The sequence below is a fragment of the Typopeltis vanoorti genome, chromosome 7, assembly GCF_054136105.1.
Source record: "Typopeltis vanoorti isolate ZY-2024b chromosome 7, IOZ_Tvanoo_1.0, whole genome shotgun sequence".
NCBI classification, from domain to species: domain Eukaryota; kingdom Metazoa; phylum Arthropoda; class Arachnida; order Uropygi; family Thelyphonidae; genus Typopeltis; species Typopeltis vanoorti.
In genome coordinates this window covers 45,150,339-45,169,795 of record NC_143555.1, presented here as the reverse complement: position 1 = coordinate 45,169,795, position 19,457 = coordinate 45,150,339, and the positions used below count along the sequence as shown (strand labels likewise).

The following is a 19,457-nucleotide window of genomic DNA, read 5'->3' as shown; positions in this document are numbered from 1 at the left end:
GACATGCAACTATTGCAGAATTTTTAGCTAGGTTCCCTAGCCAATCCCAACACATAAAAATGACAAGAGATAAACAAAACAGAACACTTTAAATGTAACCATGTGTGACAATATGCTATTAATTGCGGAGGGATATCACCATCTACAACTATTAGAATTCAAGGAATAAATAATTATTAATTCAAGAAACACAGGAATGAGAAGTGTTACTTAGGATGATCTTTCCCAAAATTCTGAAAGTTTAAGGCAGTTGTTTTTCTGTAGATATGGGCATCACAACTTTCTTTGTATCAATTTTCAAGTAAAAAATAACTTCTGTGTAAGACTTTAGTTTTATTCCAGTGAATTCTATACTTAGTGCATAAGATGCAGCTTATTAAACCAGACTTATCTGACTTATGAAGTTAAAACTATTCTTGACATTTTTCCATACACATCTGAGCTGAATGACCAATCTGCCCCATAATAACAAAGATCATGTGTACACAGAATTTTATAAATTCCAATTACTTATCTTTTTTGGAGTCTACAAAGGAATTTAATTTTTGAACTGGATGGAAAGACACATGTAGCTCAATTTGGCAAAGAAATCATGCCATTCTCTCCAATACTCGCTTTACATATGGAATGGAATTCTTGAAACTTCTAGAATAAGATTTGAATGAACATTATAATTATTAATAATTTTATGAATTAATTTGGAATTATATTCATTAGAGATTAAAGTAGCTCTGGTAAAGAATAGTTCTTTATTTCAAAGAGAATTTGTAGAACACAGTTTATGTGCACTGTAAACAAGTTTTAATTTAATTTTTTATTTTTTTAAATGTTTGGCCCATATACGAGAGGTTGGCTGGTCAACCAATAGTACTTTAGTACCATATATGGGTAGTGGGATGGGAAAGGAGAAACTTGTTAACATTCGATTTAAAGGCCTGTATATTGTATTCCTTGGAAAATACATCAGGGGGAAGACTGTTCCACAGTACAGCAGTAGTAGGGATGAAGGAGGAGGAAAAGAAACTTGTTCTGTGGGTTTCAAGGTGTACTGTGAAGGGATGTTGGGAGGTGGCTGTACATGTTCCAATGGGTTTAGTACAGAGCGGGGGGAATTATTGATGCTGTTTCAGATGAGCATTTTCCATGAAAATATTTGTAGAATATACAAATTGCAGAGACTAAATGTCCATGTGAAAGTGGGGGGGGGTGTCGGTAAGAGATGTATCATTTATCAGTCTAATTGCTCTAATCTGTATTGAGTCAAGCATTTTGAGGGAGCTTTTAGGAGCCCCCACTCCAAATGTGAGAACAGTATTCGATAGCTGGGCATATTTGTGATTTGTAAAAGGTTAACAGCTGTTTTGAAGTGAAGTAACGTCTTGAGCGAAAGAGAAAGCCTAGTTTTTTGGAAGCTGAGGATGCAATGGTTCTGATGTGTTTATGCCAGGAGAGGCCTGATGTCATGGTAATTCCGAGAAGAGAAATTTCATCTTGTCTGGGAATTTGAGTGTTATCAAAAATAATACTGGGGGAAAATGATTCTTTTTTTGTGGGAAATAAGACAGAACTGGGTTTTACTAGTGTTGAAGTTGATGAGGTTATCTGAGCCCCATTGGAGGATGGCTTGGAGGTCGGAATTAAGGGAAGTTGTGGTTGATGTTCTGTGGGTTGAAGTGAGTTGTGTAGGGTAAGGTTTATCAAATGAAAGGGAGGAGTGCAATGTGCTGTCTTCTGCAAAACTGTGTATTGGGTTGGAGGTCAACTGAAGTAGGTAATTGATATACAGAAGGAAGAGGGTCGGCAAGAGAACTGAACCTTGTGGGATTCCAGCATTAGTTGGATAATGGGAAGATAGGGAGTATCTACCATTACACATAGTGTGCATCCAGACAGGAAGCTGGCAACCCATCTGCAGAAGTCCTGAGACAGTCCAAATGATAGTACGCCTTTGTGCCAAACGTCAAAAGCTTTAGAGATATCAAGTGCAACTACTTGGGATTCACCAAATTTTTCCATAGCATATGACCAGAGATAGGTGATGTATGAGATCAGCTCACCTGTTGATTGGCATTGACGGAATCCATACTGGTGGTCGCTTAATAGCTGGGTACCTTCAAGGTAGAGTAGGAGTTGAGAATTGATGGTTTTTCTCCATCACTTTAGATAGGATTGAGGTGAGTGAGATATTGCGGTAGTTAGATGGCAGCGATTTGTCTCCCTTTTTGGGAATGGGTTGGATATAGGCTAATTTCCAGGTTTTGGGATATATACCAGTGGAATAAGAGAGTGTGTACAGATGGCATAGGATAGGAGTTCAGTTTTGGTGCACAGACCTTCAGGACAATTGGAGGAATGCCATCAGGGCCAGGAGCTTTTTTTGTGTCTAATTTTGATAACAGGTTTATGATCTCTTTCTGGCAAAAGGATACAGGGGGCATTGTATGTTGGGCAGTTGGAATGACTGGGGGGCATTTACCATTGTCAGGTATGAGTGCATTGGAGGCAAAGTGTGAAGCCAGGAGATTAGCTTTTTCTGTGGGTGATGTTGCAATTGAGCCATCTGGGTATGATAGGGGGTGGGAATAGTGTAGGGCAAAAGTTGCGACCAATTGCTTTGGCAGGAGACCAAAAGCCATGGCTGCTGCTAAGACAGGCTGCAAGTTTCCTGCTTTTTGCCCATTCAAATTCTGTTTTGAAATCATTGATAATTTTTTTTGTATCTGTTTCAGGCTTCTGTATAGGCACTGAAGGAAGATGGAGTTCTTAATTTGAGCCAGTTGTGGTATGCCTGATTTTTCTTGTGTAGAGGATTAAGTGCTGTGAGGGCATTATGTTGGAGGTTTAATGGATTTTTTACAACACTCAAAAAGAAGTAAATTAGAATTTAATACTTCCTATATTTCGTCCTAGTCACTAGGACATCTACGGGGATTACAAAAACAATTAACGTAACATGCACACAAAAACTTACAATACTAAGCCCAACCACATGGGTGACACTAAAGTCCTATCTAGGTGGAGCGCCCTCTAAGGGCGGTAGTAGGTGGCCTGGAATGTAAGGTGGGACCTCTGGTGATGAGTGTTTCCCAAATCTCCGGAAGCTTAACGCAGCTGTATTTGTTAAGATTTGGTTGGTTTCTGAGAGCTGCTGCTGCTTCTAAGAAAAGTCTCTCTTTCTTGAATTTGCTGTGGTGGAGCATGGTGGTTTTCTTCCATGATACTCTGTGGGTGGTGTCCAAAACATGGTCAGCCAAGCCTGAATGGCCATAGTTGTGTTTAACGATGTACGACTTGTGTTCCTCCAGGCGGATGGATGCTGATCTGCCTGTCTGTCCAAAGTACACAAGCTTACAGGAACAGGGTACTTTGTAAACTCCAGGCAAAGAGAGCGGAGGGAGCTGATCTTTCGTAGAACGGATAAGGGTAGCAAGTTTGCGGTAGGGCTTATATGCTGTGTGTAGGTTATACTTTTTTAGTATCTTGGCTATTTTTTCCGAAGTGCCTCGGATGTAGGGTATGGTGATGGCATTTTTAAAATCTTGTTGACGAGAGGGATGGGGAATGGGGGAGGAATTGATTATTTTTTTGATACTGTGTTCGCTGTAGCCATTGGAGAGGAAAGTTCTGTGTATGTGGTTAAGCTCAGTAGTGAGGGCAGTTCCACTGGAACAAAGATTGTGGGCTCTCTTGGTAAGGGTTTTAATGATGCCATATTGTTGTGAGGGGTGGTGGTGGTGGGAGAGTTTGTGAATGTATCTGACTGTGTGTGTGGGTTTTCTGTATACAGTGAAGGCAAGTGTATCATTAGGCAGGCGCGTGACTAAGGTGTCTAGGAAGGGTAAACAATTGTTCTTTTCCTTTTCCATAGTAAACTGGATTCTTGGATGTAGGCTATTGAGATGACCGAGGAAGGAGTCTAACGTGTCTGGGCCATGAGGCCAAATGGAGAACACATCATCTACATATCTTAGCCAGATAGAAGGTTTGAGTGGGGCTGAGTCTATGGCTCGTTTTTTGAAATCTTCCATATAGAAATTGGCAAGGGGGGGGGGTGAGAGGGGGGAACCCATGGCGGTTCCTTCTATCTGCTTGTAGATTTTGTTATTCCAAGAGAAATACCCAGAGTTGATGGCAAAGGAAAAGAGATCTAAGATGTCAGAGGGGAAAACGTTTTCTAAGAAAGATAAAGTGTCAGTTAAGGGAATATTGGTAAACAAGGAGGAGATATCAAAGCTTATTAATATGTCTGTATTGTTCAGGGTTAAATTTTCTGTGAGGGCTTTAAAGTGGGTCGAGTTTTTTATATAGGAAGCTGAATTTCCGGTGAGGGGGGGACAGAGAGTTGGCCAGCTGTTTAGACAGTCTGTAACAAGGTGCATTGGTGGCATCAACTATAGGTCTGAGTGGGGAATTGGGGTTGTGGATTTTTGGTAAACTGTATATTCGGGGGGGACGGGAGCGGAAAGGTTTAAGTTTTTCGTGACGTCAGGGGGCCAGGAGGTTACTTTTTTAAGTAAGATTTTTAATTTCTTAACTTGTGTTTTTGTGGAGTCGTGTTCTAGCGGGATGTAGGTAGCGCGATCGTGGAGGATAATGTTCATTTTACGATTGTATTTGCTGGTATTAAGAACAACTGTGGCATTACCCTTATCCGCTCTGGTGATGATGATACTTTTTTCTTTGCGTAGTTTCTGGAGAGCCATGCATTGGGCATAACATAAGTTACTTTTTGGAGGCAAAGAGTGAGCGAGGATGTTGGCTACGTCGAGTCTGATGTTGTTGGCTACCTCCGATGGTAAGCGACCGATCCCCCGTTCGACGTTAACCATTAAATCGAGCACCGGCACTTCTTTCGGGGCGACGGCAAAATTACGGCCGAGGCCAAGGGAGCTGACGGCATCCTCGTTGAGCCTTTTGGAAGAGAGGTTTATTACTGTCTGGAGCAGTTGAATTTGTGGTTTGTCTTTAACCAGGTTGCTGTATTTCTTGACGTGTTTGTTTTTTATTTTTTGAAATTCTCTCTGTGCAGAAGTTTCCAAAATGTCAGAGAGAATTGACCAAAGTTCAGGGTTAAGAACGGTGGAGAGCTCTGAATGTAAGGAGCCAATGGCACGTTTGTCACTGCGAGGGCGGCACGAGTAGAGGCGATTTGCTCGCGTAGTAATGCTAGGCTGGCACGTTTATATATACGGAGTGCTTTTTTGGAATGGAAATTGGTCTTCATTTTAACACATTTCGGTATCACTCTTGTATCCTGACATCTTTTTAAAAAGGCCAACCATAATTATTTGTCTAGATAGTCGTAGTTTCGACTTACCGTATTGCTTGGATTTACGTGCTAAATCTTCTCCATGGATGATTAGAATTCTTGTGTAGAGACTTAAGTGCTGTGAGGACATTATGTTGGAGGTTTAATGGATTTTTTTCAACACTCAAAAAGAATTAAATTAGAATTTAATATTTCCTATATTTCGTCCTAGTCACTAGGACATCTACGGGGATTACAAAAACAATTAATGTAACATGCACACAAAAACTTACAATACTAAGCCCAACCACGTGGGTGACACTAAAGTCCTATCTAGGTGGAGCACCCTCTAAGGGCGGTAGTAGGTGGCCTGGAATGTAAGGTGGGACCTCTGGTGATGAGTGTTTCCCAAATCTTCGGAAGCTTAATGCAACCGTATATGTTAAGATTTGGTTGGTTTCTGAGAGCTGCTGCTGCTTCTAAGAAAAGTCTCTCTTTCTTGAATTTGCTGTGGTGGAGCATGGTGGTTTTCTTCCATGATACATGGTGGTGTCCAAAACATGGTCAGCCAAGTCTGAATGGCCATAGTTGTGTTTAACGATGTACGACTTGTGTTCCTCCAGGCGGATGGATGCTGATCTGCCTGTCTGTCCAAAGTACGCAAGCTTACAGGAACAGGGTACTTTGTAAACTCCAGGCAGAGAGAGAGAGCGGGGAGCTGATCTTTCGTAGAACGAAAATTTTTCGTTCTACGAAAAATTTTCGTAGCCTGATTTTTCATTTGTACAGCCTTGGCACATCTTCTGGAGAACCAGGGTTTGAATAGTGGACGGCAGTTTAGAGTGGTGTGTGAAATGTATATTATCATGCCAGTGAGGATTACTTTGGTGATATGTTCAGTGCATATGTTTGGATTGGAAGACTGCAAACAATAGTCCAACCATGGGAATGAAGCATAGTAGTCTCGGAGGCTGTTCCATTTGGCACTGTTATAATGCCAAACTACTCTTGTGCAGGTGTGACTGTGTACGCATTATTGGATGGGGGCAGGAGATGAGCACTAGGTTGTAGTCAGAATTACCCAGTGGGCTCACTACATTCAGTGTATATTTGGAAGGATCATTGGTAAGGAAGAGATCTAGGGTATTTGGGGAGTGATTTGGGTTATCTGGTATTCTGGTCGGCTTGTGAACAATTTGTGTAAGGTCGTTGGTGATGGCAAATATTTCAGCAGATCTGCCTGCAGGATCTGTACAACTGGAAGAGGAAAGCCAGTTGACATTATGGACATTGAAATCACCTAGGAGGATGATTTCACTATTAGGAGAGTGGGACTGGAGAAAATCAACTTTTGAGAAGAGGAAATCAAAGAGCTCAGAGTGGTTGGTGGTAGCAGATGAATTTAACTGAGTGGAGGAGGGATATTTATAGCCAAAGAAGGTCAAAGTTGGGAGATTCTAGGTTAGGTGCTCTCTGGCAGGGTATGTCAGAGAGGATATCTGCACACGCACCACCCTTGGGTCGAAAGCAGTTAAATAGTATATAGTTTGGATGGTTGAGTGGATAGTGCGGGGGGGTGGGTGAAATTTGAGTTTCTGTTAAGAAGAGTAGTTGGGGTTTGGTTGACTGCAGATGATACTATTTTGTGAACACTATTTAGGTTGCAGTTGAGACCATGGATGTTGGTGTAGTGCAAGGATCTCTGGGGCATGGCTTTGACCTCAAGGGTCTTGAACGTTTCCTATGCAGTGCCTGCATACTGGTCTCCTTGGCAGCTACTAGTAGTGTCACTTGGTTTTTGCACTAGTTTGGTTTGTTTGTAGTCTATGGTCCAGCTGTTGTCTCCATTTCAGTGTTTTTCTTCTAGCTGTCTTTGTTCCCTTTGTGCAAAGGTTAAGTTGGGTTGAGCATGTACATGCGATTGGGAGCAACTGTCCTTTAGCTTGCTATTTGTAATATTTGTAAAATTTTAATATTTCTGACAAAGATGATGGTGTGATGCGGCATTAATGTATTTTCTAGTATGCACTGTTTTTCTATATACCGAAAACTGTGAATTTCCATTAAGTTGTCGTAGAATGATTTTTTATAACGTCAAGAAAGGGGAGATAAGAATTAAAATGTGAGAATTAAATTTACTTCAAGGGTAAATTTAATTCTCACATTTTAATTGTTGTTCTATTTTGTTTATCTCTTGTCATCTGTATGCATTGATAATGGCTAGGAAATGTAGCCAAAAATTTTGCAAGTAATAAATATCACTTTTTTTTCTCCTTACATAAGTGCCATTCCATTGCCAATTTTTATTATTATAGCAATATACATATTTTGCATTATGGAATACTAAGGCAGACTGATCTGAAGCCAACAGCCTCTACATACAAGTAGCCTAGTCATGAAGATACTTCATGTGCAAACTTTGTTTGCTTACACGTGTGTATAGGATTAAAACAAAAGTATAATTTCTTGTCTATTATAATCACCTATTTTAGTCTTTTTTTGTCTTGGAAATGTCAATTATTATAACATGGTACTTCACTAATACATCCTAGTTCCAATTCATTTGCATTGATATTTTTATGCTGATAGTGTGCCAATCTTCAATCATCCAAGTTCTTCATTAATTATTTCATCCAGGTTCGTTTTTATTTCCCATCCTCAAAGACTTAGATAACTAAGAGATTCCAAACATATTGGGTTTACTTACAGTTTTACAATCATACATGGCACAGTGGAATTTAAATTCACAGTCACTTGGATGACAAGTAAAGGCTTTAACTACTTTGACACCGAGACTGAACAATTAAAATGTTACACAAATGTAATTAAATTTGAATATTTTGAAATTTATAAAGAAAATATTACTTACTTCAGTACTATGATTACACAAGTTAAATGAAATAAAAAGAAATATATTCGTGCTGCTTTTGAAGTAACTAGCACAAAACCACTGGTAAGTACTGTTTGTAAGTTAAGGAGAATTGTTCCATATTATCAGCTGTGATTGTATTAAAAAAACTAATAAATATTAGAAATTAAGAGTGCAGCACAATTTTGAAAAAATATGCAAGAATAAATTGGAATATACAATCAGTATTCTTATTTTAATCATACTAGTCATTTTTTTTTATAACATATGCCCAAACGAGACAACATTTTTTGATCACAGGTGAGCTATTGGGATAACAGGTGACGAGTTTCGTGGAAACTCTTCATGTTATCCTAAGAGCACCATAGTAATACAGTTAAAGGAATAGTAAGGTTACAGATGAAGTCAGTACATCTGTGACCTTATCAGTTTCAAAATTACAGGAAAGAAACTAGAATTATCAAAAAGGTTTGTCACTAGAATTGTCACAAAAGACAGAGTACCTTGCACTCTCCATCAAGAAGTCAACAGTCAAAGAGTATATACAAATGAACATGCTTTCTATATTTTGGGATTTCAGAACATTTGAGTAGTTTTCATTATTAAGAAGTGAAAGCAGCAATTTTTTTTTTGATTGGTGAATCATTTACCTAGTTATGACACACACAAGCACAAAAAGGAAATTAATCTCTTTCAAATCAAAAGCAAAATAACTAGTACATCTAAAAAGTTTACAGATTTGAATACAAAACTTTGTATCACTGAAAAACTGGAAGATGCAGATGTGATAATGCACACTAAATTAACATATCATGACAACCATGAAAGGCAGTATCATTAATGAGGGACAAATACTGTAAGTGATTACACATACGGCGTCATAAGTCAAAGGAGGCAATTTTACTGTTCTCTGGGGGGGGGGGGATTGCTTAAGTGATCACACATTTGCAGACGTGAAAATACAGATATGCTGAGAAAATTGATTTGTGAGTGGGCAAAGACCATATTTGCAGATTTGCAAAAATAGAAACTATATGTTGAGCACTCAATGTAAAACAGAATATGAGTGGTTCTGTCATTTTAATGCTTAAACTCACTCAGTCTGGTAGTTGGTTTGATGAACAAGAAATACATCAAATCAACTATCAGATATAGAGAGGTAGCATCATTACATGAAGCTGCAGCTTTATCTGTGAAAAATTTTGAAGAACTCATTCAAGTTTATTCATGTGTGCAAGTTTTCAGCTTCAATAAAAACTGGTCTCTCTTTCTTTTTGGATAAAAGATGTTCAAAAGAACAGCTTATGGAGGATGACAGAAGTCGTCAAGACACAGTGGCACTGAAAGCTTGCATTTGTCTTGATAAGTTGAGATTGAATATTTTAAAAGCTTTTAAGATGAAGCCACTCTTTACCTATCTTTCTGAGAACCAGCGAGTATCTGAACCCAGTTCTGCAATAAAATAATTCACAAATCAATTATGAATTACTTTATTGCAGAAGAACAAAATCTTCAGAATAAGCGCTTCACAAAGTTCTTCAATCTGTCAATAATGCATTAGGTCACAGATGAGACCTTGAGTTTTATCCAAGGATTCATACAAGTGAAATTTCTGTCCCTGATATAGCCGATAGTTCAACAGACCAAGTATACCTTTACGACATACTGTAGCAACCACGGAGTAGGAAGGCTGCTGTGAAAAGAATTCTGCAAGCATGATAGCATCAGAGTGCTGTAGATAATGCAAGAAAATGCCAGAAATTAGTGTCATGAAAAATTTGTTACTCCAAGCTGGTCCAATTTTGAGCACTACAAATTCGGTACTTTTTTACGTTGGAAGGTTAGGAGAATATCCAGTCTTGCTCTAAAGAAGTAATGTTGTGACTTGCTCATTCAACCTTCAGAAAAATCTCAAGAATGCTGCCTCCACATCAGACAAGAATTTTTTTACTGTTTATTGTACACTATCAATAATATGAAGAACAAAAAATAAAGTTTCTGTGCTTTGTCTATCTAAAAATTAAGTGGAGCAACTCTTCCCCCAAGAGTCATAATAAGAGGTATTCCTTGAATGCTATTGTAACTGCAGCATTGTTCACTGAGTCAATAAATTATAATACCATAGATAACTGTTCTATAGTATTACAATTCTATTCTATTTTCTATTTTAGTTGTTCTATTTTAGAACAGGTTACCAAAGAAAAATATTTTTCCCATTTACTTTTTTTTTTAAAATCACATTTTGGATTTGTTTTTTTATCACATTTTTTAACATATTCTTTGCTCAAACCATTTATATATTATAACACAACATTAAGCAACAATTTAGATATATTGAAAAACTAGTCTTCCTTGCTGGTTGTCCATGAAATTCACCACTCACTTCTTTTTTTTTTCTCCCAATTAATCATAATAAACAAACACCCACTGTATTATTTCAGCACAGATATTCATGGATTCAAAAAATTTCTATTACTGTTATTTGGCACCTCCATGAAGTTATAGAAATCACTGTTAATTGACACACACACACACACATCGTTGACATTGCACTCACAACAAGAAACAATTTCCAGGGATAACTCCTTGTTCATTCTTCCGCATTGAAATATTTCTCTTCCTTCTTATGTCAGACATTTAATGGAATAATAATAGCACAAGGACTGAATTAAACAATAATTTAACCACTGTACTTGCCTTGACATATTTACATGTCAATAAATAAACAGAAAGATAAAGTATCCACATTTAAATAAATAACATTTATTTCAATGGAGACAGAAGCATTAACCAAATATTTCATCTCTGACACAGACATCCTTAAGGTACAATATGAATTACAGCAATCAAAACAAAGTCCACAGCACTAGCTAAGAAGAGTATATTCTCTATGAGGTATGAACAGGAAGTTCAGGTTGTAACTTGGGACACCTCAGAATTACTATTTTCCATGTGTGAAAAGTTTTTTCAGTTTTGCAGCTGTCTTTGAAAATCACCTAAATTTAAAAGGTGCTGCAAAAGAAATTATGTTCTTGTTTTAATCATTTACCTAAGTGTAAGCAAACAAAAGTTTGTAAGTGAAGTATCTTCACGAGTAGGTTACTTGCATAAAGAAGCTACTGACTTCACATCTGTTGCCTTAGTATCCCATAATGCACAATACACCTCTTTTTTTGGCATGTATATTGTTATGCACTGTGAACAGATCACTGCCTAGACAAATTTTGACCCCTCTATTGGTCTCATTAGTAGGCACTAGGTATAGGATACTGAAAACCAAATTGTAGAAAGTTTTATTTTAATAGTCCATGCCATGCAGTTGCACTTCTGGCAGCAAGAGGAGGGAGGCTATGAACTACTTCATTGGATAGAATATATTCCTATCCATCCATCCATTTCTGAATTCACGTCTCATTAGGTTTTATTCTCCAAGACTTTATATTTACATTACTTCAGAGACACTAACTAATCTATAATTCCCACTGGATTCTGCAAGTGCTAAGAATTAAACAACTTGATCAGTACTCGAATACATGATCAATATAGAAAGTATACCACTTCTTTCTATCATTTCCCACATACATGCAATTACTGATCTACTCCTACATATTCATTCTACTTCAATCATATTACATCCGATTATGTATTATCTTTACTAGGATGGAAAATTGTTTACTCGCTAATTCAACTAATTTACTCTCTTGGTAAATCTGATGCATTACTTCTATGCAATCTCTCTATTGCAAACTGCACTTCTTTCATTCCACTCTTCTCTGATGCTGCTAATGCATTTGCATTTCCTTCTTTCTCACCATGTTTCATTCATTCCCTATTAACTTCTAATTCACACCTTGAATTCATATTTATAGCAAACCAGACAAAAGTTCAAAAGTCTATGTCAGTGCTGCCCATGCACTTTGTTTCATTTTCTTCTATACCTGTCAACTCTTTTTATCACATGCTCTAGGTATTAACTTTATTATTCGTATTAACATCTTCAGAATGATTCAGGAAAAAGAGTATACAGCATACTACAAAGAGTATACAGAATACTACTGTATATGTATCCCCCCTGTCAAATGTATTCGTCAACTTGTTATAATAACAAAACAGTCTGCTAAAATACGATCTTCCTTTAATGGACAACATGAAATCATGCTGTCCATTAAAGCAAACCCAGTTCTGAATCCTTGTCCTCACTAGCTTCTCTAACACCTTGACCACAACTCCAGACAAGCAGATTGGCCTATAATTCAAAGCACTAGTCTTATCACTCCTTGATTAAACAGAACAATTTTGCTCTCTTTCCACTCCTTTGGAACTTGGGCCAATCTAAGACTCATGTTAAAAAGATAACACTTGTTACCTCTCTAGAACATTCCTTAAAAGACATGTGGTGATATACCATCCAGTCCCATGGCCTTGTTGACATCAAGTTTATTCAATTCCTCACATACCTCTTGCTCATTCACCATCAGTGGTTCCTCCTCATTTCCATTCTCAAGTTCTACATTATGTTACAATCACAAGGATGGAATACTTTACTGAACTACTCATTTAACAACTCTACCATATCCTCCTCAGTGTTCATCATTATCCCATTATCACTGACCATCATTATCCCATTATCACTGACCATCATTATCCTATCATAAGCATTCTTCCTTCTACTGGCCACATATCAAAAAAAGCTCCTTAGGATTTCTTTTAGCCTCATTTGCTAACTGCTGTTCATACTGCACTTTTGCTATCCATACCAAGAGAGTCATCTTCCTTGCTTGCTCTCTGTACTTCTCATGTATAACTAATTATTGACACTCATCTTGTGTTGCCTGCACAATGCCTTTTTCTTTGAGATTTCATGCTTCACTTCCTTCACTTATCCATTTTATGCTTACCTTATTTAATTGATGATTTGCCTCTGATGAAGTTGTTCAATTTATGTCTCAGCTTTGGCAGGGTTCCAAGGGAGTGGAAAGAGAGTAAGTTAGTATAAAGTTGCATAAAGTTGGCTCCAAGACAGAGTGGATAACTACAGACCAATTAATATATCAGTATTTGTTAACGTATTGGAAAAGTTGGTGAAGTGTTAAATAGAACAGTGGGTGGTGGGGATGCAATACTCTACAGTGGGCAGCATGGCTTGGTAAAGGGTAGGTGCCGTCTTAGTAAGGGATACACCATGATACTGCTCGACTTTGCCAAGGCATATGACAGTATACCACATGGAAAACTATTACAAAAACTGGAGAGGATGGGAATGGATATGAGACTAGCAGCATGGATAGGGGGATGGCTGATAGACATAGAGTAATATTTGTGGGATGGGGTCTAAGAGAATGATGGTGACTAGTGGAGTAGCACAGGGTTTGGTACTAGGGTCACTACTCTTTAATTTGTTATCAATGACATATAGAAAGATTTAAAAAGGGATATTCAGTTATTTGTTGATGATGCAAAATTGAAGAGAGTAATAGTTGATAAAGATGATGTAGATATCCTGCAAGATGATTTAAATAAATTGGCATTGTGGGCAAAGGATAATGATTGTCTAAGGTTGCATATGGTGTATCATATTGATGGTAGGTAGTGGACTGCAGGAAATTTATGTCGCTTGGGGATAATGTGAACAAAGAGTTAAAGTTCACAGGGCATATTGCAAAAGTTGGTATAATAGCTCAAAGAATTACCTGGATGTTGAAAAACACACTAATAAAAACATGCTCTTTATAAGGCTATGATTCGTCCACATCTTGACTACTTGACTACACATATTTGGTCACCTGGGTTTCTTGGGGAACAGGAGGTGGTAGAGAGGATTCAGAGATGAGAGGTAGGATTCTCCCTATGAGGATAGGTTGAAGTTTTGTGGGTTACAAAGTTTAGTTGATAGGTGAAAAAGAGAGTATGTGATAGAAACTTTCAAGATATTAAAGGGGTTTTATAAAATTGATGCGTGTGAAATTTTTCAATATATGACAAATAGAGAACTAGGGACCATCCGTGGAAGTTGTGTAATAGTGCAGTTAATAGGGATGTGTGGATCAGATTTTTTGCATGGAGAGTGTGAGTGAATAGAATGGATTGGTAATAATAAATTTAGTTTAATCCTTTATCCAAGTGTAAACAAACAAAGTTTGCACCTGAAGCATCATCAGGACTGACTGAAGCAACTCGTGGCAAAGGTGGACCAAGCTATCATCACTCCTTGTCTTAGTATCTTCCATAATGCAAAGCACATCTCCTTGCAGACATGTATAATGCTATGCATTAAGGGAAGGGCCACTACCCAGACCGGATTTGACCTTTGTTGAAGTCTTGTCAGTGGGAGCCAGACCCAGAGGTAGTGATACTAAGGCAGAAGCAATGGAGAAGTCATATTTACCTATACGAGTTGCAAAAATGTGTCTCACCTTATTATTAAATTACTCTGGATTTAGAGAAAGATGTTGGAAGTTTTTTCCCACTTGGTTAGACTATAATAAATTTAGTTTAATCCTTTATCCAAGTGTAAGCAAACAAAGTTTGCACCTGGAGTATCTTCAGGACTGAGGCAACTCATGGCAAAGGTGGACCAAGCTCTCATCACTCCTTGTCTTAGTATCTCCCATAATGCAAAGCACATCTCCTTGTGGACTTGTGAATATGACTTCTCCATTGCTTCTGCCTTGGTATCACTACCTCTGGGTCTGGCTCCCACCGACGAGACTTTAATAAAGGTCAAAACCGGTCTGTGTAGTGGCCCTTCCCTTAATGCATAGCATTATACATGTCTGCAAGGAGATGTGCTTTGCATTATGGGAGATATTAAGACAAGGAGTGATGAGAGCTTGGTCCACCTTTGCCACGAGTTGTCTCAGTCCTGAAGATACTTCAGGCACAAACTTTGTTTGCTTACACTTGGATAAAGGATTAAACTAAATTTATTATAGTCTAACCAAGTGAGAAAAAACTTCCAACATCTTTCTCTAAATCCAGAGTATTTTTGGAATGGATTGGATTGCCAGAATTGATTGTGAGTTCCCTGTCGGTGAATGGATTCAAGAATAGGTATGATAGGATGTGTGTGTGTGTGTGTGTATGTGTGTGTGTGTGTGTGAGAGATGGTTGATTTGGGTCTCCCGCAATGAGTCTCTGGAATCCATGGAGATGCTGTAAAATGACAATTTTCTGACCTGTGGAAGACACTCAGTCATTGCCTCTGCTCAATAGTTCCTGAGTAGAGACCAAGCAGCATTGATTTCCTTCCCATCCAATTCTGCATTCCATACTATCACTGCAAGATGCTCCCTGAGTTTGTCATAGTCACCTGCCTTACTGTTCCACATATATAATCCTTCCTCACAAAAGTTCTGATATGCTGGCCACCCAAGCGATCACTTTTATTATTAGCCAGACCAATTTACCTAAATATTTCCTTCTCATGCCTTCCACATTACCAGGTCTATAGCAATATTTTACTAAACATTTCATTCTGTCCACCTCCACTTCACACCGTACCACTTCAAAACCACTGAATCTGCATCTCCACCCTTAGATGGGCACAACTACTCTATCATCATCTATAGCACTCCTTTTTTGCCTCTTCTTTCTTCATGAAAGACTACATATTCCTCCATCTCTATTCCTGTCAGAATGTCATCCACCTTCAACCATGTCTTATTTATCCAATGATTTTTGGTCAAATGAATCATCGATACACCGTCAATATGAAGTGAATAAATATAGAGACATAATGGCAAACTCTGAAGAAAAACACCAATAGATTTAGCTAAAGAATCATGTGAAAATTATATATAAAAAAGGAAAAAATATGAATGTAGAATTAACAAGAAATCATACAAAGAATAACTCACCATGTGTTCTTAGAAAACACAGAGGAAAAATGTACGTTATATATCAAAATACCTAAAGAAAAGTCACAAAAATTTTGAGAAAATCTTAGAATATTAATGTGTCAAAATGTTTAGATATGGATATTTGAATTTTGGACATATTTCTTTTTTAATCAAGTTTTGATAAAGTAATATAAAGGGACAACAAATAATGAAATAAAGAAAATACCCAGATGTATGCAGTCATGGGGTTTACTTAAATGTTTTTTTGTTTTTTAGATATAGGCCTAATGGGGTTAAATATTACCCGGTATACCAATACAAGTTATGTGATTATTTTTTATAATGGTAATAAGCACAATTGAAATAACTTAGGTTTAGAGGTTCAAATTTTATCTATCTATCCCTTAGTTTTGATGTCACAACTTCATTATTTTTTTGGGGGTAATATTTGCTATTACTTTCTCTAATAAATTCAAATAAAATTGCTTATAAGACGATTTTGAAGGACAATGATCGGTTATTTTGTCTTGACTACAATTTACTGGCCTGTTTTATTGGGTAACCAATAACTAAAATGTCAATTGTGCAAAGATTATCTTTATAACATATACTTATATGATTACTACTGCTATCACTACTTCTACTACTAAATTATTAGTATAGAATATTTTTTATCTTATTGTCCTTTTATTTTTTCCTTTTTTCAGATATAAAAGTATATATTATACATCATCTCTCCAAAATATATTCTCACAAGTCTAAAGCATTTCCAACAGACACCTACAATCAAGTTTTCCCAGAAAGCATAATGAAATTTCAGAGCACTAAGGTAGAACTACAAGTAGGAGACTGACTTGTCTGGAGCCAACAGAAACAAGCTTTATATTGCTTTCCATGTTGATTATTCGCACAATACAGTCAAAGAATAACACTTCTGCGCAAGTCTGCACTAGTATCTGCTGAAGGCTCAGAATTCTAATAGGAAGTGGCAGAAACTTTCCTACAGAATCCCAAAAACATGAGAAAGACAATAGTCACAAAGAATGTTACCTAACTTGTTGAGGACTAGAAATGTTGTCTAGGACAGGAGTTGATATCATTTTAAAAGTGTCAATCAAAACTGAAGCTGTAAAAGGGTACGACCTTTTAAAGCACATCATTAATGTTGTACTCTTCTTGGGAGAATGTGGTCTAGCATTCACCGGTTCATCCCATCAAATTGGTGATTCAAATAATGGAAACTTTTCAGGACTCATTGAATTGCTCTCCAGGTAGAAAGCAGTTCACTGAGTCTCAATTCTTCAGGAACATGTGCTGAGTGTAGAGGAGTCACAGAAAAGTAGTGAGTGGTTTCCAGTTCATTATCTGTCCCCTGATTCACAAAATGAATTTATTGCAGAATGCTCAAATCTAGAAACAACACATTTTGATTGAGAGGCAATCTGCAAAGTACATTGCAGTAATAGTCGATTCCACACCGAATTCTTCCCATGTTGAACAAACAATATTTCTTTTGAGATATGTGGGTGGTCTGAAAAGTTCTCAGCCTAACAATGAAAAAACGAATTTATAATTTCAAAATAATTTTAGTTTTTAACATAATCTCCCTCAAGACTAATACATTTATTCCAGTGATGCTCCAGCACCATTATCCCATCCCTGTAGTGGTTCTTAGCAAGGTCTGCAAAATGCCCCTCTACAGCTGCAATCACCTCTTGATTCGAAAAAAAAAAAAAACACCACTGACCAGTGAGGAAGAGTTTCAGTTTTAAGAAGAGATAGAAGTCAGAGGGAGCCAAAACTGGGGAATAGGGTGGATGTTCCAACAATTCATAGTGCAGATCCCTTAATTTTCCCATTGCCAAAACGCCTTTGTGGGCAGATACATTGTCCTGATGAAAGATGAATTTTTCTTCAGCAAACCGGGTCTTTTCTCATGAATTTTTTCATCTAGTCTGGTTAAAAGATTGGAATAATATTTGCCAGTTATTGTTTTACCCTTTCCAAGATAATTAACAAACAAAATGCCTTCAGCATCCCAAAACACTGAAGCCATGACCTTGTCTTCTTTGGCGCTGAATAACCGCCTTCTGTCCACTGTTTTGACTGCTGTTTGGATTCTGGTGTGTACTGGTGAATCCAAGCCTCATCCATAGTAATAAATCGACACACAAAATCAGTTTTATTCTTGTTAAAACGCTCCAAGCACTGTTCAGAGATTTTCATACAAGTGCGTTTTTGATCAGCGCAGCACCCATCTTGTGCAGCACTTTTTCAATTGCAATTCTTTATGCAAAACATATCCTACATGTTCTTTTGAAATGCCTATAGTCTCAGTCAATTTCACGCACTTCGATTCACCGGTCATCCAATACCATATCGTGTACTGATGAATGATTTCTGGTGTTACACTTTTTGGACGTTTAAATCCGGCAGCCCATTTCTTAATTGTTGAAAATGAAGGAGAGGAGTGCCCATAAAGTTTTATGAACTTCAAATGAATTTCTTTTGGCGTTAAACCTTCTTTTACAGAGAATTTTATAACCGTGCAATACTCAATTTTATCCATTTCATGGGATACAGACAGCACTTTGGCTTCCAACAGCTGTATAAAAAACTACTTGATAGAATGACTTGCTATTTCACATGGATGCTTATAACAGATGTACCAACTTAGAAAAAAATTTTGCTGATAGTGTTGCCATTTATGGTTGAGGCTGAGAACTTTTCAGACCACCTACTTACATACTTTTAAAAGAAATGCAGTATGAGATTCAAGAAAGATTTCTCAAGTTTGCAGATTGTAGCAACAAAAAAGGATAAGGAATTGCTCAGTTGATAACTGATACATTAAAAGAACATGCTATTCCTCTTTCCTTTTCTTCCTAATTCTTCACCAGCACACAAGCAAAAATAAAAGAACAATGCTCAACAACAATTTTTTTACATTGCAGTTGTCACACATTCTGCTTAGGTGAGAATGATGCTGCTCAATGCATACTTGAAACAATAACCTTTTTCGGAAACAATTCAAACTGTGTACCACCTGTTCAGTTTCAGTCTTAAGCAGTGGGAATTACTACAAAACTGTATTGGTTGTTCTCTTCATGATATGTCTGAAACAAGATGGATAGATTGTGATGAATGTGTAAAGCCTTTTACCGCTCACTTGCCTGGCATTAAATAAGCACTGGAAGACCTCCTAGAACTAAATTTGACAGCCAAAACAAGAAATGCAGACCATGGAGTTTTATTTTATGTGACATCTTTTGCTTGTGTATTGATGTCAGTCGTTTGGTACAAAATAGTAGCTGGCATAGATATTTGCAACAAAGTCACCCAAGCACAACATGCCACACCGAACGAAGAAGTAGCAAACATAAAAACTCTCCTCACATAGCTGACAAAACTTGTGCAAGAGGAGAAATATTATCTACCTCAGTAGATAACATCTCCTTCAGCCTCCAAAAAAGCTAGGTGTCCTTTACTACTCAAGAAGCAC

The 19,457-nt window shown here is 37.5% G+C and overlaps 1 protein-coding gene across 2 annotated transcripts in view; it reads right to left on the bottom strand.

Annotated features, from left to right (window-relative positions):
- LOC150104641 (two pore channel protein 2-like) overlaps positions 1-19,457 on the bottom strand; it is a 480,610-nt gene that overhangs the window by 55,670 nt on the left and 405,483 nt on the right. For both annotated transcript variants that reach the window (XM_090395240.1, XM_090395242.1), the window contains exon 15: positions 8,118-8,208. In XM_090395240.1, coding sequence (XP_090251366.1) covers positions 8,118-8,208 — 91 coding nt within the window. The remainder of the gene's footprint in view (positions 1-8,117; positions 8,209-19,457) is intronic.